The sequence below is a fragment of the Camelus dromedarius genome, chromosome 19 (assembly GCF_036321535.1).
Source record: "Camelus dromedarius isolate mCamDro1 chromosome 19, mCamDro1.pat, whole genome shotgun sequence".
NCBI lineage: Eukaryota > Metazoa > Chordata > Mammalia > Artiodactyla > Camelidae > Camelus > Camelus dromedarius.
In genome coordinates, this window is record NC_087454.1 from 6008006 (window position 1) to 6031479 (window position 23474).

The window sequence follows — 23474 nt, forward strand, 5'->3', positions numbered from 1 at the left end:
ACTCTTTCAAACACAACACAAAATGAGAGCCAAGAAGTGTTTTAAAGGATTTTGAAAAACTAAAATGTATTGTGTTGTAGTCAAGAGAGCCAATAAGTGATGGTCAGAAGACTTTCATTCAAGTCTTCTCACCACTTGGGAACCTTAGATTACTTAAAGTCCATGAATTTGAGTTTTTTAACCTGAAAAATGGAGATGATATTTGTCTTGTATACATCGTAGGATTTTTATGAAGACAAACTGATATAATCACGATAAAATTCTTTCTGGGAATGGAAAGGAAAGAACTTAACATGCTTTAGAAAATTAAGGCTTTAAGTAGCATCTGACCCAGTGCAACACATAGCATAGGTGATCAATGGAACATTTCACATTCCTTTCTCCGGCATTTAGTGCAGCATGTCTATGAAGGTGCTAAGTGGAAAATGCTATAGGAAGAAAACATCTATTAAATAGTCTCAAAGTTGTCCAGCTCATGAAATGAAAGGCCCACTTAATTGTGTTATCTGATAGGAAGCAAAGCCCAGGGTCTGTGCCTTGTTGTTCAGAGGTTTTCTGCCCCTTAGCAGTAATTCCTTCCACGGACCATTTGGTTGATGAGGACAGGTGATGACGATGGGGACCAGTGAGGGGAAAGAGTGCGGCACACAGGGCAGTGGCACCCGTGCAGCGGAAAAGCATCGTGGTGCTAGCACGACGCAGTTCCGCTCAGCAGCACTGTCTTTCCCCAAACGCCCTGCAGGGTCTTTGTGCAGATCTCTGGGGAGCTCTGTTCATCGGCGCATCTGGCCAGATGAAGGGCAAGGGGATTGTTTCATCAAAAGAGAGAGCCTTAGGAAGAGGAAATAGTGAATAAAGAGCTGAATCCTGAGGATTACAGATGCTTTTGAACTGCCCTGGGAAGATCAGCAGTGAGCAGCACCATGTTTTAAGACGGCAGGGGAGGAAGGTGTGGGGTGGACGCACAGTGCTAAGAGGCTTGTGTTAATAAGATCACACAATTGCAAGTCACTGATAACGACAACAAACACCAGGTGCATCTGAAGTATCAAAGCAAATAAATATGACATCATGTTCAATTCCATCAGTGTTGTTATTATCATCTTAAAAAAAAAAACCCGCAGCTCCAAATTAAATCCAGCCTAAATCCTGAGACCATCCAGCAAGAATACTGTTTCCTCTTGCTTTAATTCATTTCTGCTGTGTATACCAGCGAATTTTTCAGGACCGGCTCTCTGTTAGCAGTACCCAGGGAGAAACCAGGTACTCCTTCCTGGCTGGGCTGTTCAGGATTTACCCAGAGAGATCCTTTGAGTAACTAATTCCTCTGGCTTCTGCTTCTGCCCTCTGATGACAAATAGCATTTCTGACCACCTGGAACCAAACATTTTGATTTTTTTTTCGAGTGGCTGTGTGTCATTTGAGAAATGAATGCTTCACAAGTGAAGTTCAACATTAACTTCAATTTTCCTATGAATTACCTGGGTTAGAGTTTTTAATATCAGTTGAAGGTCCAAATTAATTCTTAATACCAGGAGATGAGGGGGGAAAAAAAAAAAAGGAACAAATTTAAATTGGAGTAGCGCTGCAGATTTAGATTTAGTAGGTGGTATAACCACCCTTGCCCACTCAGTCACTCACAACTCGGGTGTATTTCTGGCTCTCTCTTCCCTCGACACTGATGCTACTGAGAGGTACTACGAGCAGGCACAAAGCTACGTCCCAAAGCAGCTCAGAGTGAAGACACCTTCCCAACGTGCCCGACCCCCCAGGAAGAGCTTACTCCCCCAAACAACTGGCTCACAATTTTCGGAGTGTAACATTAAAAATGCAGTGAGAAAGGAAACTCCTGAACTGAAGATGTTAAACTCAGAAATAAACAACTTTTTGAAGTATTATTTCATGATGGATACAAATAATGGATTCTAGACGCAGGCAGTCTGGGTTCAAAGCCCAGCTATAAACTATAAACTTGTTCACAATATTATTTTAACTAAGTTGCTCCCTCTCTCATGCCTGATTTTTCTTACCTGCTAAACAGGGACAATTATGTCAAGAGCAGGATCTAGCCCACTAGTCTGTCGTGAGAATAAGACAGGCATGTGATGTGGAGAACCTGGGAACATTCTCTGGCATCTAGTAATTTCCTAGCCCTCAGTAAATGCTCCACTGTTACAAATTTCACTAAACGTCTGAGTCCTAAGCTTTCTTCTTCTGCAATATAGAAACAACCACAATTGTAGATGCTGTAAGTGGTCATCTGGCCATTAAAAACCCATTTGTCTGATTAGATGGCAGTCCACTATTTAAAGATGAAACCAAGGTTTACTTTAAAATCAGTCTTTGAGAGAATGGCATGAAAGTTGGCTCTAAAGACCTGTATTTACTTAGCACAGTGGAGAATAAAGATAATGATTCGGATAATTTGTGTGGGAAAGGGCACGGTTGGGAGAGAAATCCTTTTACTTCAATTTTCTCGCCAGGCTAAATCTTCTGAATTAAAACTTAAAACTCGAAGTCACTTGGTGGAGGTAGATAACAGATTTTGGAAATGATTAAATATCGAGAAACAGGATCCAGTAATACCAGCAAAATTAATTTAACCAAATGCTTGGAAGCCCAGGCTGTGCAATTTATATAAATTTATCAAGACAGTTTCTGGACAGGCTTCACAGAAGCCTTGATCATGCCAAATCAGACATAGTGCAGTTGAGCATTGCCCAAGCTGGGAAGAGTCTTGTAGACCAATTAATTTAACTAAAGTGTTCAACAGCTAAAAGAAGTCTGATTCAGATGTAATAAAAAATTATTAGCATTGCTGATTTCACAAATATTAGCTGCTTGAGCATGTCCTGCCCTTCACAACTTGATTTGAAGACCAAATTACTTTCTACCTGGAAATACATTTTAAGAAATAGTTAATAATCAGGGCTGCCATTTCCATGATCAAAGCCAACTTCTACAGCCTTCATCTCACCTTATTGTGTAATCCACGGTCTTCTTTTGAGAGACTGAGATCACAGTCAGCAGGGCAGGGACCAATTTTATTAGAACCGCTTCCTAGGGTTAAAAACAAAAGGTGGAAAAAATATTACAGAATTTTACTCCAGAGGATATGGAAGCTTACACTACTGAAATCTAAGCGTTTGTATAAAGCCTGACAAATGGCGGTAAAAGAAAGAGTTCTCTGGAGGCTCTCCGTTGTCCTCTGCCCCCAGTTTTAATTCAGTCGATGCATGAACTTCAAGTAGAGCTCTACCACTGGCCACCCCACAGGGATGCAGTTTACAAGCAGCAGCTGCACTGATCCGCTTCCCTATCCACATCCGGGTTGGATTCTCACCAGCTCTGTTTCTGCAATCAGGTTTTCAAAGAAACTCCTTTGCGCCTCACGCCAGTGTTCCAATATAAAACCTGGAGAGGAGTGAGTCCTGTATCCACCTACACCCAGCACTTCCCACCTGAGCTGCCTTTATCATAATTTGCATGACTTGCTTCCCAAGGTTTCTCAACCTCAGCACCCACGCTTGGGACTGCACAATTCTTTGCGGTGAGGGCTGTCCTCTGTTTTGTAGGATGTTCATCAGTGTCCCTGGCCCCCTACCTACTAAATGCTAGTACCACTGTCTACCTCCCCTCCCCACCCCACCCAGGTGGAGACAATTAAAAATGTCTGCAGACATTGCCAAATGTCCCTTGGGGGGCAAAACGTCCCCAGTTGAGAACTACTGCTCTAGACCAAAAACTCTTTGCAGACGATGTGTCTTGTTCATCTTTGTTTCTCCTGCTGGGTCTAGCAGTGCTTCAGGTAGAATATCTTCTCAACAAATGTTTCGTAAATTATAAACAAGCAAAGACATTACACAAGCAGGTATTGCTTTAGCTTTACGCCTCTCGATCCACTGGCTTGACCTCTCACTTGATGAATCCATATGCCAATAAGGACTATCTCTGTCTTGTGACAAATACCCTGGCCCAGAAGCTGTCGGAGCTCAGAGTACCCTGGCAGAGCCACAGGTCTGATGAGGAGGTTGGCCCCCGATTTTATCTTCTAAGCACACGCGTACCCTATACCATGAGCAGCCACAGCCTTGCTGCCTGTCCTTTTCTCTCCTTCCAGGGACTCAATCCTTCCATCCCCAGCCCTTTGGAACTGCCCTTGTGGACATTTTAAAATGAGCTTTCCATAGTGTAAAATTAAAATGTAGTAATGCCGTACATGTCAGGTAACTAAGTCCCCATGAAAAGGATAGGCTCCTAAAATTTGTTTTTGTTTTTGTTTTTTTCTAGATTTGACCAAAATTTTGGCTATATTCTCCATGTAGTACAATGCATCCGTGAGCCTATCTTACACCCAATAGTCTGTACCTCCCACTCCCCTGCTCCATTGTTGCCCCCCACCTCCACTGGTAACCATTAGTTTGTTATCTGTATCTGTGAGCAGACAGACTCCTAAGTTTTTAACATTTTCTTCGATCTCATGTAAAATGTTTTTGATCTAAAACCTATCTTCTTATTTAAAAATGTATCTATGTATAGTAATTACATATGTAACAGTTAATTATTAATACACATTTCATAGAATTACATACATATGTCAGAATTATTATACCTATGTAAGTGTATATATACTTTTTATCAAATTATGATCATACAATATATGGAATTTACATCCTTTTTAGAATTAACATATGATGTTTCTTACTAGTTATTAAATTTTCTTCAGAGTATAATGTTCAGTCACTGCACAGTGGTACATTACATGGTTTTATTTAACCAGCCCCCTTTAGTTGGATATTTGTATTATAATGAACAAATTTCATAAAAATCTTGATGTTCTTCTCTACTTCCTTTCACAACATGAGTATCTAAGATTAGGAACACCAAATCAAACACTTAGGATTCACAAAAAGAACTATCAAAATTCAAACTGCAACCAGCCGCATATAAAATTATCCATTATCCACATACTTGCCAAAGCTGACTCTTAACCATATTTCTCCCTTTTGCCAACTTGGTAGACAAAATAATAACATTCTATTGTTATTTTAACTTGCAGTCCTATAATTCTAATGAATTTGAATAGTTCTTTATTTGCTGAGCATTTATGCTTTTCATGTCGTAGGTTGTCTCGAAGTCCACTGGCAGATTTCTAACACCGGATATGAATGCGGCCCACCAGCTTTCTTACGTGTAGAGTTTCCATGTCATATACTTTCCCACTCTTTCACTTTCAACTGATTTCTGTCTTCAGTTCATAAAGGCAGCATTCTTTTTTTTAAATTTTATTTATTTTTTTAAGCTTTTTTTTTGGGGGGGGGTGGTTAGGCTTATTAATTTTTTAAATGGAGGTACTGGGGATTGAACCAGGACCTCATGTGTGCTAAGTATGCGCTCCACCACTGAGCAGTATACCCCCCTATTCTCGAGTCCTGTTTTTCATCTAGTTTTACAATCCCTGCTTTGTAATTTAATTACTTAGTCTTGAACATTTCATACATTTATTTATATGGTTCTGTCTATCATCTTGCTGTTCACTTTGCTTTGCCCGTTTTGGTTTTTGCTGTTGTTTTCTTCATTTTTGCTTTGTCCATTTTGTTCTGCCTTGCCTGCCTTCTTTTGGGTTACTCACTTATGCTTTTGGTGTTCCATCTTATTACTCTATTTTTTTCTATTCTTTCCTCTACTGTGTTCTATTATTTCTCAGTCTTTCAGGGTGTTTTACTGGTTGCTCTAAGGCTAACAGCATTCATTCTAAAATTATCCATGTCTATTTAGAGTCAATATTATAGAATTGTACACCTCACACCTGACTGTTCACATATCCATTTCACATTTCTGACTTCACAAATGTAATAACCTTACCACCGTATAATTCCAGTTCCTACCCCCTCATCCTTTGAACTATTATCATGTCTTTTATCAGTACATGCTTTATAATCTCACCTTACATACCATTTTATTTTTCTTAAACAGTAAATAATATTTTAAGAAAATGATTGGAAAATAAGTCTGTAACATTCACCTATGTATTTGTCATCTGGCTAGTACTCCTCCATTCTCCTTTGTAGATCATTTTAATCATTTTCCTTTAGCTGAATGAATATTCTCTAAGTTTTCTTTTTAATAATGCCAGTCTGTTGAAGAAAAATTATTTTAGCTTTCCTTCATCTGAAATGTCTTTATATCAATCTTAATTTTTGCTAGATGCAGATTTCTCAATTGACATTTTTTTCCAGCATTTTAAGTATGTCATTACATTAACTTCTGGTCTCCATTGTTTCTGATCATGTCGACCATTTTTCAGATCATTGTTCCCCTGTATACAATGTGGTTTTTGTTTTTCTGTCTACTTTCAAAATTTTCACTTTAACTTTGATGTTCAGCAGTTTGACTATGATATTGTCAAGTGTAGCTTCCCTTGTATTTATTCTTTGGGAACTCACTGAGGGTATTCAACCTGTAATTCGATATATTCTATCAAATTTGGGAAATTTCCAATCATTACTCTCTTAATACATATTTTCTTCCATTTTATTACCCTCTTTTCCTTACCTAAGTCTCCCATTCCACGTGTGTAAAACTATGTGACATGAGCCCTCGAGTGTCTGAGTCTCTCTTCATTTTTCTTCCAGCTTTTTCTTTTCTGTGTTTCCAATTAGTTAATTTCTTTTAATTCTTTTATATTTTTAGTCCTATACCTTCCATTTGGTCATTTTTTTTATAATATCCATGTCTCTGCTGAGATGCCATGACAATTCATTCTGATCATATTTTCCTTTAATTATTTGAAAGTGATTTTTTAAAAAATTCATGAACATATTTCTAATGGCTTTTCCTGCTAAATTTAATATGTGAGTAATGTCAGTTATTTTTATTCACTTTTTTCTGGTCTAAGGTTTCTATTCTCCTATTTCTTTGCATTTCTAGCAGTTATAGATTATACACTGGACAATGTGGAAGACTCTGGATTCTGTTACCTTCTTCCTTGGAAAGGTGTTGATATTTTTCCCCTAGTAAAAAGAGTGAAATTACTGGCTAATCCTATTAAACTTGTGTAGGCTTAAATTTACTTTTGTTATAGCATTTCCGTGAAAAACTAAGTTTCCCAGCCACTCTAACTTATCAGAATTCAACCTCAGGACTCTAATTCCTCTGCCACTCTTGTCAGAGCTACTTTCAGGCTTTCTTCCGACAGGCTTAGAGTAAGCCACTCTAGAGCATGGTCTTTATTCCTAATATACGGACTTTTGGCATCTCAATTTACTGTCAAATTGAAAATGAGCTATGAACGTGACGTGACTCTCCCGACTTGAATGGTATCTCTGATTCAACTCTAGTGATCTCTGTGCTCCTCTCAGGTCCACAGTAACTACTTAGCAAAGCCTTATTAGTCTTAACTGCGGTCATGTACCCTCAGCCAAGGACTCATGGGGGGAGTCCCTATACTGATCTCTGGGTTCCTTTCTGCACATCTCCCTCCTCTTCGTTCCACCCTGCAAATTCTGCTGCTTCAGCAGCCCTGAATGCCAAACTTTGTTTCCTTAGTTCAGTGGCACTTTATCTGCATGGATTTCACTTCACTACTTTACAGGCAGAATATTTTGCCCAGGTGGACGGCCAGCCAGGGTTTTCCTCAAAAGCTTCTTTTCTCTCCGGGATCAGCAAGTCTTGTGCTTCCTTGATGGCCAATGCTCCAAGACAGTTAAAACATTAAAATGCTTCATATATTCTCTCCAGTATAATGGCTGATTATAGAAGGAAAGCGAGTCTGGTACCAGCTACTCTGCCATAGCTAAAATTGGAAGTTGCAGTGTTGCTGATTTTTTTTAATTAAAAGTAGAAATGGATACATAAATTTGTCATGGGCTAACTAGCACCCATGTTTATGTGTTAGTAATACAAATATAGGTTAATTACTTTGCAAGTCCACTTTATTTTTGGAACCACTACTCCATTTAATTATCAGATCATCTTATATTGAGAAAAAGATGAAATGTTTACAAATAACAGTGATCTGCTGATGCCTTTGGAATGTGTCAGCTGGGATCACCCAGAAAAAATAAATGGAACAGTCATATTTTTAATAATGCATGAGGTACACAAGCAAAACACTTGTCAAAACTGTATAATGTTGCAGTAGCCCATCTATATATAAATGCACATGCTTATAAGAGTGTGTTTTCCCTGTGTTGTGCTAATCTTTTTTACTTGGCATATTTTTAATGGTTTTTCCAAATGACCTTTGTAAAATTAATCAAGGCTCTGACACTGTCCTTTGGAGAAATACAAAGAAGAATGCTGCTTATAATAACTTTTGCATGAAAAACAGCCAGAAAATGACAAAACAGAGAAAACATTAATACTGAAAAAAATGAAAGCTTCAAAGTGAAACTAACAGAAAAATGTTGCCTTTTTGTCAGTAACGTTTTTGTGGGTCTCTGAAATTTTATTTTCCCTTTAGTTTTTCTAAACCTTTGTCTATTACTAGCGATCAGATGGATTTCTTAAAACAATTCGCTAAGTAACATACACCACAGTTTTTCAGGGGCTCTAATAGTGAGAAGCATCTCAAATTAAAGATGAATGAAATGTACAGAAAATATGTGCAAAAAATATAAATACAGAAAACCTAGAAAAATGCCTGCAATTAGACAGGATGGGAATCTAAAAAGAAATTTAAATGTAGTTGTAATACATTTCCTATTCTTCTCTTTGAGAAAATTACTGCTGAAGTGAGGAATTTTTTTCCTCCTGTAATTTAAATGTTAAACTGCCAGATGTGTGTCTCATGCTTGAAGAGTCGAAGCTTTGCATTATTTAGCATATTAAGAATCACAGAATTTTAAAAAGGGCTCCTTTATTGCCTGGAGGTTCTAATTAAGTAAACCTTAGCCTGGTACATTTAAAACTTGCAATACAAGAGATTTTGCTCTTTTTTCCCCCTCCCCAGTCAAGTTACATCTCTATAATAAATATGGAAAAATCTTTTAAGATGATATAATTTTTCTTTGGCTTGAAGAATTAAACCTATCTATTATTTTAAGAAGTTTTTAATAGAGGCCAGCAATCTAGAAGACAAGTCAGGACTCAAAATACTTTTTAATCATTGCAAGTTGCTTTCCTTATTTATACCAAAGGATGTGTGTTTCATAAAGGCATTCCTCGACTATCCATCTTACTCTCCCTCCCTTACTTTCTCTGCCTTTGCTGTGATCTCAGCTGTTCTCCTCTTGGTAGATGAAGACACTATTAGAAGCAACCAGAAGATCACAGGTTTTAGATTGCTATTATGTTTCTGTGCATGTGTTTGTCTGTGCTAAGTATCTGGTCACACGGCGCTAATTAGCTGCCCTTTCAGCAGTTTGTGGAAGGAGTTTCAGCAGCGAAAGGGAAAACCATAATCAGGTGGAAGTTTTGTAGCCACACAACATTCATAAATCATACCCTTAAATACAGTTATTTTTGCCATTTTAGAAAATGTCAAAGGTGTCAACTCTGTCCAAATATACCGCTTAACAGTGACTATTTTAGTAAATTGACTTGAAATGCATTCAGCTAACTGACAGTCAGAGGCACATAATCTAGTTCACAGTACAAATGAACAGTTTAAAGGCCAAAATAGGCACCAAAGTACGAATTCTCAATGACATGTAGCAATGACCAGGGCTGCAGCCACAGACAAAAATCTTAGCGTTGTTTATCCACATCAGAAATAAATGCTCACGGGGATGGATAAATTAGGAGTTCAAGATTTGCAGATACTAACTAATATATATATACTAGATAAACAATAGGAACTTACTGTATAACAGTAAACTATATTCAATTTCTTTTTTTAGAAATGAATCTTTTTAAATTTTATTTTTAATATATTTTTATTGAAGTATAGTCAGTTTACAATGTTGTGTCAATTTCTGGTGTACAGCACAATGCTTTAGTCACACAGGAACATACATACATTCGTTCTCATATTCTTCACCATAGGTTACTACAAAATATTGAATATGGTTCCCTGTGCTATACGGTATAAACTTGTTTATCTATTTTATATATATTAATATCTGCAAATCTTGAACTCCCAATCTATATTCAGTTTCTTATAATAAACTACAATGGAAAAGAATCTGATAAGACATATATGTATATCTGAATCGCTTTGCTGTACACCCGGAACTAAACATTGTAAATCAACTATACTTCAATAAAAAATAAAATTTTAAAAAAAGAAATAGATGCTTAAATTTTTGAAATGTGTGTTTTTTTTTTAATATCTAGTTTCCAGTTAAGAAAGTAAGAATGTTTTAACCACTTTCAAAATAATGGTCGAATATCTATTTGAGGATATTAACACTGAACAAACTAGAAATAAATGCAGGGAATAGGTTGATGACATTCTCTGCTAGCTGTCTAGTTTGAACCTATAAACAGCAACCTCTTGGATGCTGCCACCTTAAATAGATAAATGTTTGTCATAATGTCAAGAAACAAATCCTGTCTTTCCTTCATGCAAAGAACAAATGAACAAACCCATCTTCAAAAATGTAACAGTTGATAAACAGCGAGTACCGTAAAATTGGAGTTTAGGTTTGGCCAGCATTATTCCTTCTAAGGCTAAAATACCTAGTCAAAGGTAAAATGCACTTAATACTTTATGAATTGGTTTCTTAGAACTGTTAAGAAGCTTAATGGCTTCATATTTGGGAAAGTTTTAATATTAATGGCATCAGGAATGCAACTGAACAGTCCTGGTTTTCACTTCTGCGCAAACCACTGAGCCACATTCTGTCTACATGGAACCTCAACCCATGTGACCCTTTGGTACCACTTACGAATATCAGCAGTTAGTTGATTGATAACAATACATTTTATACAATATTTTTCAGTTTATAAAAACAGATTTGCATATGTTACTTATTTAATTCAAGTTATTTGGATTAACTTTATTGCCAGCACAGGACTGTAAATATTTCTGCCATCATATCAACCAGCAGAATCTCTGAATATTTTGCAATTGCAGGATAAAAAATAGATTCATACTTGCATGCCGTGCTTAATAAAATATTATTGTAATGTAAGAGCAGAAATATACTTGGTTAGTCTTTCTAAGAATAATTTTTAAACATCACCCATTTCTGCCATCCTTAAAAAGATTGCATCCTTTTATGAAAGTCAGCTTCTTTCTTCCTTATTCTTAAAAATATTAAACTCTCCATCTTAAGCACAATGAAAGAACTCAGAAATTTTAATATGCTGCTCATGAGCTTTCCTTGGTTATCATCAACTGACATTTTTCACTGAACTTAGAACACCCACAGCTATTTAGAATAATAAATTATTTTATCCACTATTAAGTCCCTATCGCAAAGAGGAAATTGCAGGTAAGGATAGAGGGAGTCTTGGCCAAATGCTGAAATTAAGCAGGAGACAGACACAGCCAGATGTTTTTTCTCATCATAGTAATTAACACAATAACACAGGGGTGTTTAGTGAGCACCTACTACCTGTATTACACTTTACGCAAATTATTACTAATCCTCAAGTACAGCCTATTATCCCCCCCCTTTATAGATGAGGAAACAAAGATTCACAGATTAAGGAACTTGACAATGATCGTTAAATGAAGAGTCAAGATGTGAATTTAAGCCTCTCTGACTCCCACATCAACTTTCTATTTCCCCCACGAAATTGCACAGATCTGCATCCTCTGTCGCTTCCTTGGCTGCACATTTCCAGCAGGAAGATAGAGATTAGGGCAAGTTGTCACCAAAAGGAATAGAGACAGAGCTTTGATGCAACACCCTAACCGCTGACTTCCTAGGGAGAAAGGGAATAATAAAATCACGAAGAAAATAACGGCAGTCGCGAACACTGTTGAGTTCACAACATATACTAGGCTTCATGGGGTCAGAGTCCCAGGTTGGCTACTAATTTTAAACTCTTCTCCTCAAAACTGTTTTAAAATACTCCAATGAATAATAGGTTTTATCCATTCAAACTTTACCTCCTTCCTTGAGGATATTATGCTAAGTAAAGGTAGCCAGGCACAGAAAGACAAATATTATATGGTTCTGCTTACATGAGGGACCTAGAATAGTCAAACTGAGAGAGAGAGAGAAAGTAGAAATGGTGGCCACCGGGGCTGGGAGAAGGGGGAAATGCAAAGCCGCTGTTTAACGGCTACAGAGTTTAAGTTTGAGAAGATGAGATAGTTCTGGAGACGGATGGAGGTGGTGGTTGTATAACAAGGTAAATCCACTTAATGCCACTGAACTGTACATTTAAAAGTGGTTAAAATGGTAAATTTCATGTTAATCTATACTTTGCCACAATTAAAAGCATTATTTAATTCCATGTTCCTAAAGCCCTAAATGAAATGCTAAGAAACTTTTTTTTTTAATGTTATAGGGCCCCCAAAACAGAACAAAACAAAAAAATGGAGGGAACTTCTGGTTGGGACCAGATGGCATACGCTTGTTTTTTCTTTCTTCTCCCCTCTAAATGTAACTTTAAGCCCCCAAAATAATGTAGGAAGCAGCCAAAGGAAATTCTGAAAGATATAAAGAAGGAGAGGTGATGAGGGACCCCAGGCCTGCAGCAGCAATGTAAGACAGCGCAACTTGGGCCCACTCTCGTCCCACCCAACAGAAGCAAGCAGTCCAGACCCAGCGTCTCCAGCCTCGTCCTATCAGCAGAAGCTGGTCCAAGTAGGACCCTACCCACCCTTCGAAAGGAAGTCACAGACAACATCGGGTGAGTCCAGCAGCACGGCAGAGTTGGACAGACCAGAGCTGGACTGAAGTAAGCATCCAGGGGATGCCCTGTCCTTCCCTGATGCTTGAAACAGTGCTCCTCCCACCAAGAGACAAAGGTGGCCGAGTGGCAGCAGCAGGGGCTCCTGCCACAACTACTTCCTAGACCAGGAAGTTTTTTACCATCCTGAGGCTGGAGACTTCCTTCCCCACCCAAAGGCATTAGGTGGCCAGGTCTGGGGAAGCTCCTTCTGTCCCCTCAGGCATCACCAGCAGGGACCAGAGGGTGTCCCAGAAACACAGGCTACATCATGCAGACCAAAACAGCATGTTTTTCAATTGTGGAAAGAAAAATGTGTCAACTACAAATGGCTCTCAGAAATGTGGAAAATTCTCAGCAAAATATTAGCAAGTTGAATCCAACAATGTATGAAAAGAATTACACAACTTGAATACATGGCTTAGCAATCAAAGCTGTGTGGTATGGGAACAGACACAAACGTCAACGGAAGAGAACAGAGAAGCCAGGAACAAGTACGGAAAGATGTGCTCAGTGGCTGATTATGAAAGAAGGTGCAAAATCAGGTCAGTGGAGGAAAAACAGCCTGTTTGACAAATGGTGTTGGGAGCAATTAGACATCTATAGGCAAAAAAATAATAATAATAAAATAAAAACGGATTTAAACTTCATTCTTATGTTAAAAATAACTCAAAATAGATTTGCTTAAAAAAAAAAAAAAAGAATAGGATAAAATATGTAGGATCTAAATGCCAGGCAAGAAGTTCTCAGACTTGATGCCAAAACTCAATCTATGAAAGGAGACTGTTAAATCTACTAAAATTCAAAATCTTTACTCTATGAAAGACCCTGTAAGACAATGAAAAGGCAAGCTGCAGGCAGAGAGGAAACATTTGCAAACTGCACACCCAACAGCCGCTGGCTCTTCCCGGCACGACATGCGTTACGGGCAAACAGGCAAGATCATGAGCCCTTGATCCCACCAACAACTAGTCCATCACACTTGGGTAAGACTTTGTTTCGCAGAGCGGGAGGGTACAGCTCAGTGGCCGAGCGCATGTCTAGCATGTGTGAGGTGCTGGGTCCAATCCCCAGCACCTCCACCGAGAAACCAGATAAATAAATCTCAACGTACTTTTACGCTGTTTTTTGCTAACAAGTGAATTGTGATGAAAGAAACAAGTGACCGCGGTGGGGGTGGGGATCTGCTCCTTACACACGACAACGCAGCTGCCCATCTGGCACAGCTTCACAGTTGCTCCAGTTTATGGTACTGCTTTTTACCGCAGGATCTTTCGTTCTTTAAATTTTATTTTATTCTGTTTGATAACCCAGCACGCGGTCCACCCTCTCAGCGGATGTTTAAGCGCACCTTACAGCACTGTTGACGGCATGGCTGACGGCGCGCGGCAGACCTCCAGAACTTACTCGTCTTGCATAGTGGAGGCCTTAGGCTCACTGATTTGCAACTCCTATTTCCAACTTACCCAGGTTGTGCATTTGGCTCTGGGTACTTCTGGGCGCATCCTGAATGAACAGTGGGCCCAGAGATAAGTGTGTCTTGTCACAGGTCCACAGCAACTCTTCCTTCCTAAACCCCTGCTCTCAAAGGTTTTTAGAAATGTTCAAATTCTCCTAACCTGCTAGGTCAACTGTGGTGTCTCACATTCAGTCAAGAACTACGACAGTATTTGTCATCCATATCCACTTTTGCAGTGTTATTTTGCAAAGACATTTGTCTAACTGAAGCTCTGAGTATCTGCAGATTAAATGAGAGCGACTGGCCAAGAAACAACTGAATGGTTTTCATAGTACATCTTAGGAGTGCCTGTTGAATATACAAGGCACACGTGCACTTGTTAGCATGCTTACGACAACAGATTAAAGAACACACACATCCACACACACACACATCCACAAAACAAGACTGGTGTGGAGGAGAGAGTATTTATTATTCCTGCTCTAAAGACCACAGTCAAAAAAGGTGTGTATCCTGAAAAAGATTTTCAACGATTTCAAAAAAAAACACAAAGAAGTTTTGTTTGTTTTTTTTTAATGACTTCATTAGTGGCTCCAAAAATATTGATAATTTGAGGAATTTTGAAATGGCTTATGTCAATTGACTGGAAAGAATGACAAACCAGTTTGAACGATCACACAACCCAACTGCCTTTTTATGTTTCCTTACTGCGCTGTTTAAGAGCACAGGTACAGAGGAAAAATTAACTGTGATGAATATATGGGAACAAATAAAATGTGGAGGGTGTAAAACGTCCTGAAAACACAAACTGTAATCTGCTGTTGTCCACCTAATCCACACACACTCTGTAATTAGAAACATATTGGAACAGAGCAGCAGCAACACGTATTTGAACTTTTCCCTCAGACATTTATTTTGATCATTCACATGTGACACATTCATTTTTACTGCCGTTTCCATTAAAAAAAAATCTTTAGAAAGGTAGCGTAAACCAACTCCCCATAATGTTTTGAACCTTCTGAATAATTTTTCAGTTTTCTCTTGTGAAAGAAAACAACACAGCAAAGATTCTAACCTGCTGGAAACGTTTTCAGCCCATCTCATCTTTCTGTCCCCCAGATCATTCTGACACACCCTCCTCCCTCCCTTTCGTAGCGTTAAACTGCTTCCCCGCTTCCTTTACATCAGTGGGAACACTTCCCTTCTGGGTGTCGGGAGCTCTCAGAGGGGTCAGGGGCTGCCCTGTAGAGGAAATGACAAGCTGTGAAATGTAAAAGAACAATCTCTTCCACATGTTCCTTTGCTCCTGGACCACTGCGAGGCTGTCAGCTAGCATCACTCTGGAACCAAGCAGGATGCTGCGTCGTAGTCCTGTCAAGGCTAATTTACAATTAAAGACCTGCACGACTGTTTAAAGCTTTTTCAGTTCCAGCGGTTTTCTGAAATGACTTCGAGATTGAAGTGAATCAAGCCAGAAAACCATTGTTGTAATTAACCCATAATGGGCGGTGAAGAAGCTCACAAAAACAAGACAAAGTTTAAGACAAACTTGAGTTTTTTAAATGAAATCTGTTAAGGGTACAATCCTAACTCTACCTCCAATTAACATCTGTGTGGAGTTTTCCCAGCTGAGCCCCAGTTTGGGGAGTTTAACATTGCAGCTATTGGAAGTCTTATTGTCTGTAAATAAAGTTACAAGGTGACAACTTCATTGATCTGTAAGAAGAAAGGAAGGAAGAGAGGAAGGAAAGCAGGAAGGAAGGAAGGAAAGGAGGGAGGAAGGAAGGGGAAAAGAAGCAAAACAGGCAGGAAAGATTTATTCTGACCATTGATGCTTTTAAAAGGATTTAAATTATTTTAAAATATTTTGAAACATTTTTATGACTTTAAATATTGGGATGCATTTCCGTGATATAATACATAAAAGCATTTAAAAATTTCAGGGAATTAGCTTTTTACACAGATTAATCGCTTCGAAACATACTGTGGTTCCCTGAGGTTCAATTTTACACACACTGTTTGAAAAATCAAGAAATCTGTCAAATGCAAAGTCACGTGCACTATTTTCAAATAACAGATTCATAGATTCTCCACAGAAACAGGTAACAGCTGACTTACAAACTGCTAAGCAAAAGTCTCTATCACTGTGGTCTGGGATAACCAACAGGGGCCAAAACTTGCTTTTCTTATCCTACCCGTGAGGGAGCGATGGCCTGGGGGCTTCGGGGAGCGCTGTGTGTCGGCTCGTCTGTAACCGGCCATGAGCTCTCACACAGCAGGTCTCTTCATGATCAGACACACTAACCAAGCACTGGTCACCAGCTTGTCCATGGCTCCCTGTTCCGAGTTCCAGTATTACGGGCCTGCAGTGCTTCGTTTATCACTGCTATTAATTAATTTGCCCTCCCTGCTGCCTCTGCTTGGTAGCTGCGACTGGGCTTAACAGTATACGCTGGGCAGAGCCCTCTCCCCAGTCCACTGAAAAAGTCCCTGAAATAGAATCGCACGTGTGTAGCCAACGGATTGTTGACAAAGGTGCAAAGGCATTTCGGGGGTGAAAGAACAGCCCTTCCAGCAAACGGTGCTGGAACAACTGGAACTTCATATGCAAAAACCAAAAACCTCAGCCTTAACCTCACACCTTATCCAAAAAGCAGTTTAACTCCAAAGGGATCATTGCTCTAAATGTACAATGCAAAACTAAAACTTCCAGAAGAAAACATAAGTGACAATCTTGTGAGAGTTACACAAAGAGTTCATGAATGAGATATCAAAAGTACAATCCGTTTTAAAATTAGGTATCTGGGGCTTAGACAAAATTCAAAACTGTTGCTCTGTGAAAGACACTGTTAATAAAATAAAAAGTCAAACTACAGACAGGGAGAAAGCATTTACAAACTATATATCCAGCAAAGGGCTTGTATCCAGAATGCATAAAGAACTGTAAAAACCCAACAGTTGGAAAAAAAAAAAAACCCAATTTAAAAATGGGCAAAGACTTGAACAGATCCTTCACCAAAGAATATACATGGGTGACAGATAAGCACACATGAAGATGTTCAGTAATATTAGCCATTAAAGAAATACCAATTGAATTCATGACTTGGGATTTAATGCTGAATATAAATTAGAAAGACTTTTTAAAAAACTAACAGTACTAAGTGCTGATGAGCTGGCAGAGCGCCTGAAACTCTCCTGTGTTCCTGGTGGGAATGCGACATGGTACAGTCACTGTAAAATAGCGAGGCGGTTCCTCATCAGGCTAATTGCACGTTTGCCATACAACCCAGCAATTCTACTACTAGGCAGATGTCCTCAAGAAATGAATACTACATTCACCCAATCGCCTTTTATGAGTATTTGTAGCAACTTTATTCATAGTGGCCAAAACTCAAAATAATCCATTTGTCTTTTAAAGAGTGAACAGATAAACAAGCTATGGTACCTCCATATGATGGAATATTATTTAGCCCTGAGCAGAAATGAATTGTTGATACAAACAACAACTCGGTTGACTCTCAAAGGCATTATGTTAACTAAAAGAAGGCCATTCTGTATGACAATTTTGTAAAAACAAAACTATAATGATGGTAAAGAGATCAGTGGGTTCCATGCCTGGGAGTGAAGGAGTGAGGGTGTGCCTGCAACAGACAGCACAAAGGAGCTTGCGTGGGTAATGGAAGGGCACCTTATCCTGACTGTAGTAGCAGTTACATAAATCTATGTATACGCTATCTGGAACTGTATGCTCTAAAAAAGTTAATTTTACTATGTGTTAGTTTAAAAAATTAACTGTTTGCTTGACTTATTTCTGCAGAAAGGCACTGTAAGCCCAGAGGTTACTCAGAACCATACTCATTTATTCATTCAGCAAATATTCACTGAGAATCTGTGATGTGTCCCATACTGTTGTAGGCACTGGACACAGTGGATAAGCAAAACAAGTTATCTCTGCCTTCACAGGGTGTGCAGTCTAGCCACACCTCTTTATAGCAAATTTCCAAGACTTAGCCAAGTAGACAGGGGCACTGAGGAAAGGTTACAGCTGGTGCCTTCAGAAGCACCCCCAGGCATCATCTCCAGAGATAAAGGAAGAGCACGATGACTGTTTCAAAGTCCCTAATAAGAGAGTATTGTCCACAGCAAGGCTACAACTTATGCCATAATTAGACCACCTCTTGCCTCCTTTCTCATCTTCTGCAAGCGTGAGGTCTCCCAGAAGGCCTGCTGGTCCTGCACGTAAACAGAGTGCTGGCAGGCCCTCCCATCACCTAGTCAACATGCGTCCGGATACGGATCCTAGTGGTGGGGTGGGCTTGGACTCATGTAAGCCGCTGGAGGTTGCGGATGGCATCATGTTATTTTGGTTTCTAATCGCACAGCATTTAGCAGCGCGCTTTGTTGATGGCGGTTACACAATAAAACTCTCCTGAATTGAATTCTGCCTCACAAAACATATAGAGACCTTGCCAGAGACCATTGCTCATGCAATGTAGGCACATACAAAACAAAACTATTAAGCAGAGCAAATACTTCCCTAGCCTGCCCCCTAAAAACGAAAATAGCCTCAAAGACGGGAATAACCCAAAAGTTAGATCATGGGGCTTTTTATCCTGGCTTTTCATTTTTCATAAATATCTTCCGGCCTCAGGCTTCCACCTATTTGCAAGGCTGATCGCCACTTAAGACGTCAACCATGGGGATTAAATTCAGAACCATTTTGGTGTGTGTGTGTGGGAGCACGCGCACACACATGCGTGCACACGTGTGCTGAGAAGTGAACATTAAAGTCATTTTTTCATGATTTGGGGGCTGGAGTGGAGTCAGCAGATTACATATGGAGCCCATCAATGTGGGACAGCTTGTGGAAGACCACAAACATATTTTTCAGATAGAAATTTTGCAGCCATGAACACACCACGTGCTCCCCACTTCCCTAAGGTTCACTCCTTTAATTGTAAATAGCCAGAAAGCCATCAAGCCAGAGTTTAATAAACTTTTAATTTGAAATGAATTACCACATGTTGTGTTTGTTTACCCATTATTAAATCTCTTAGCAACATATCAGTGGCAGAAACAGCACACTGTATCACAGCCCTGATATATCAGAAAACAAACCCATGGGGGATATTAACTGCTAATAATATGTCTAGGAGGCCCCAAGAAAAATAAATATACTCAATGTGGCGGAGACGTGCATTCGAAGAGGTTTTTGTGTTTTGTTTTTGTATAAATCTATTCAGAATAAGGGCAGAAGCTCCCTGTGTCGTCTTTGAATGTGAGCCTTGAATTAGTCTCCAGGCTCTGAGCAGAGCAAATGATAATCAGCCTTTTCCAAAGCATTTTCCTAAAGCATTAAAGAGTCTTCCTCTCGTGGTAGATAATGTTCTCATACTGAACGTGTCAGTGTTCGTATTTCTTGGAGTGTCACCTGTCCCTGTCCTCCTTTTAGGGAAACTGGGGGCAGCCTTCTAAAAGCCAAGTCCAGAGCACAGTGCAGTGGGTGTGGAAAATAGAGCCACAGTACCCTGAGGAAAAACTAGAGAGCAAAAATGATCTGGTGAAAAATGGTCTAAGAGTAATTGCTTCTAATCTTTAGCTCAGGATCCTAAAGCTAGGTTAAAATGTCAGTTTCACTGAAATATTATTACTGTTAAACCCGAACCTGCTTTCTCAAAAGTTAAAAATTCTAAAATAATATTTTTAGCTCCATACTTGATTCTAAAACATTTTGGGGGAAAAAAGAAAGAAAGAAAAAAAGAAATCCACATTACATGTGCACATGTTTTAGTGTCCCACACAGTGGCTTTCGAGTTGACTAGATTTGAATTTGCTTTTTAAACAAAAAATTAACTGGAATATTTTCTTTTTTTAATCCAATGAAATCATAGTCAATTCTTTCATATTTTTGACTTACTAATTCTATTTTAGGAAGATGACCTTCAACCACGAGAAAAGATTGGGGCTTTTTCCTCCCCTTCTACATCTCAGATTCCCAGGTTACAGAGCTCATATGCTAACGTTTAATTAATTTATTTTCACACAAAGTCTCCTGTTAGAAGGCCTGACTAATCTGATTCAACATAAAGGCACAACGTGGGTAAAAGTCATTCTCTTGCAAATAGGACTGAGGAAGACTTAGCCACAAAGCCCGCGAAGGTCCTCGGCAGAGCTGCCCCACGAAGCAGTTTGGATTGAGGGTGAATCCGCCATTCGCTTGTCTGTTTACTATCTGCCCTTCAAGGGCACTGTCTACTCTTCCTTGGACTGCCAGTGCCTCAGACCCTCACCCCTCACCTCTCCACCTTCCCCTTATCCAAACTCAGCACACCGGGAACAGCACACCCATCGTTATCCACCTAGGATATTCGCATTTATAATGAAAAATTACAGCCTGAAACCTATTAAATTCCAGCATGGAATGCTTACAGCCAGCTCAAAGTTGTGCATTTCGAGGACAGCAGGGTCTCCTTATTATTCTCCAAAACCAGACCATCTTGTCAGTCACCTCCTACCTCCTCCGGCTACAAGTTAAGCAAATCCAGGTTCTCAGGTGTGAGAAACAATACGCTTTAACCACATTGCTTTATGGTCTTGGTATTTCTTACCGAGCTTCAATATGTATCTGATTCCTAATTTAGTTTCACAAATATTCATTTAAAGTCAGTTGATATAATTTGACTTACATGAATTCTGTGTATAAAATTTCAACATAACATTCCCAGGTACGCATGACGCTTAGTTCTCTGGAGGTGGTGGTGTCTCAGCAATCATTAGCTGGGGACAGTGGTTCACTCACAGGGAAACAGGACGGTGTGAATGTGGAAGCCTGGGGCTCATGCTGGAATTGCCTGTTAGGGAAGGAAGTGGGGTTCTAGAAACTGAGTCTAGCAATCAGTGGAGTTTTGCTTGGCCCAACAAGGCATGAAGTTTCCAGGGGATTTGGAAAACTCCAACCACAACTTCAGAAACGTTCACCACTGGAAACTGAGTGTGAAGCTCTGTGCCGTCCAGCTGACAGGCAGAGCAAGACAGGAAGACAGATGTCACCCAGGAAGCCCAGCAGTGCAGGCTTTGGGTCTGACGACAGTCCTGGCCCAGGGCCCTTCTGAAACACTGCTGTTGTCCTGAGCTGGGCCCTCTTCCCAAAACTTTCATTGTTCCACGCACTGTCCCATGTTGAAATCAACCACTTCGCGGTTTCAGCTAGAGTTTGGGTCCTTATGCCTCCCTAAGGGACATATTCTTCCTCCCAATTTCCATCTCTCTCCTGGCTTCACATCCATCTTCCCAAACATCTCCTGAACATTTCTACCTGGAATTAATATGGGAACCTCAAACTCAGCAGGTCCAAAATCAAGCTCTTGATTTTTCTCCTAATTTTGTCCCTCCCCCTGCATTTCCTTTTATCTGCTGGTTGACACTTACACCTACCTGTGCTAAAAAAACTAGGAGTCATCCTTCATTCTCCTTCACAGCCACATCCAATTAACAGGAATGTTCTTACTTTTAGCCCTGTGGCTAATCTAGTGCACCTCTTTGATACTTTAAAAATGTATATTCTCTTCTCCAACTTTACTACCTGCCCAAATTCAGACCCTCTTTTGCTGCCTGACTGCTCCAAACTGTTCCTAATTGATCTGTTTCTAGCCATGCCTTTCTCAAATAAACCCTCCGAAAAATTAGCAGAGGGATCTGCCTAAAATAGGAATGGAAATTCATCACCTGCCTTCCTAAGATCCGTCAGTTAATATTTAATACAGATTTCTCATCAGCCACAATAGACACAAAAAATGGTGAAGAAAACAGTGATGTAACATTATTAATATACTAGAGTTTTATACATGCCTAAATGATCTACCAAAAGTGAAGAAAACAGACTTTTGTAGACATGCAGTGGCCAAGGGAGTTTACCAATCACAGACCCAAGCTCCAAATGAATTACTAAAGATTTCTTTAAACAAGAGGAAAAATGAACCACAGTAAAAACATGCTATATTAAAAATATTATAAAGCACTGATACTGATCAAATGTGTCAGTAAATTAACTTTCTATTAAGAGTAAGGAATTTTTTTTTCTGTTTAATAAAAAAGTGAAACCGAAAGCATAGCTAACAATAACATGAGAGCACATGGAGGTGTTTAATGAGTTAAGTAAGTCCTTAAGGGAAGTACTGAATGAAGTTAAACTTTTAAAGATAATTTATAGTTACATGTATAGATAAAAAAAATTAAGGATCACACCTAAAATAATTAACAATAAAGTGCATAGATTAAAAACATCAGGGGATAAGACTTGTGTTTCAATGAAGTAATTTTCTATTTTATTATGTAATGTATAATTACAAGATAGGAAAACTAACATTCTTGTCAACGATTACATTCTCTTTAAATGGCATGGTATAGAAAAACACATGAATGATCATTCTTCCCCAGTTTTATGGACTAAAACACAACTTGAAACATTAGTCATAGATGCTGATAAAAAGTAAACTAACCTTGAGAAGAGCGTGAGGAGGGTTTAGCTGCATCACCTTTCGATGCACAAATGTTTTTCTCTATTTCTTTCTCTGAAAGGCCAGCTGTGTCATCCACACCTGATTCTGCTTTCTCTGCTTCAGCCATTAGACAAACTGGAAATTTAGGGGTGAGCTGAATATGCCTTTTGTGTTTTCTTGGATCATCCAAATCTAGAGGAAGTTTAATTACCTATTAAGAGATAGATCTGTTATCTAAACTATTAAAAATACTACATACACAGTTAGCTATTTCTCTAGAACAAGGAAATAATTAGCAAAATCCAAAAGATTTTGAATTCAATTTTTCCAAAACCTATATTTGTTTTTGTTTGGTTGCATTACAAAGAATGCTTTTTTTTTTTTTTTTTTTGGTATCAACAGGTTTACATAAAATGCTCTATACGTTTATTAGTTTCTCTGTTTTATCTTGTACTTGCTCTAATTTCTTCTTCCAAACAACCCTGTGTCTAATAGTCATGCTGGGATGAAATTAACAAATTTAATTTACTAGTGAGTATTTACTATCTCCAAGAAACAAAATGAAGTCCAAAAATAAATGACAAGATTGAGGAATCTAGTGGTGAATATATAGGTGCTTGCCACTCAACTTTTTCAACTTATCTCTATGTTTAAAATGTTAATAGTAAAGCTCTTGATGGAAAGAATCAATGACACAGGAAACCAAGTATTTGGAAAAGGGAGAA

The 23474-nt window shown here is 39.0% G+C and overlaps 1 protein-coding gene across 1 annotated transcript in view; it reads right to left on the minus strand.

The window, feature by feature from the left end:
- LOC105103188 (uncharacterized) overlaps positions 1 to 23474 on the minus strand; it is a gene marked incomplete at its 5' end in the record, with an annotated part of 151292 nt that overhangs the window by 51976 nt on the left and 75842 nt on the right. The window contains one exon of the mRNA XM_064476621.1: positions 2978 to 3060. Within this exon, the coding sequence (XP_064332691.1) occupies positions 2978 to 3060 (83 nt within the window). The remainder of the gene's footprint in view (positions 1 to 2977; positions 3061 to 23474) is intronic.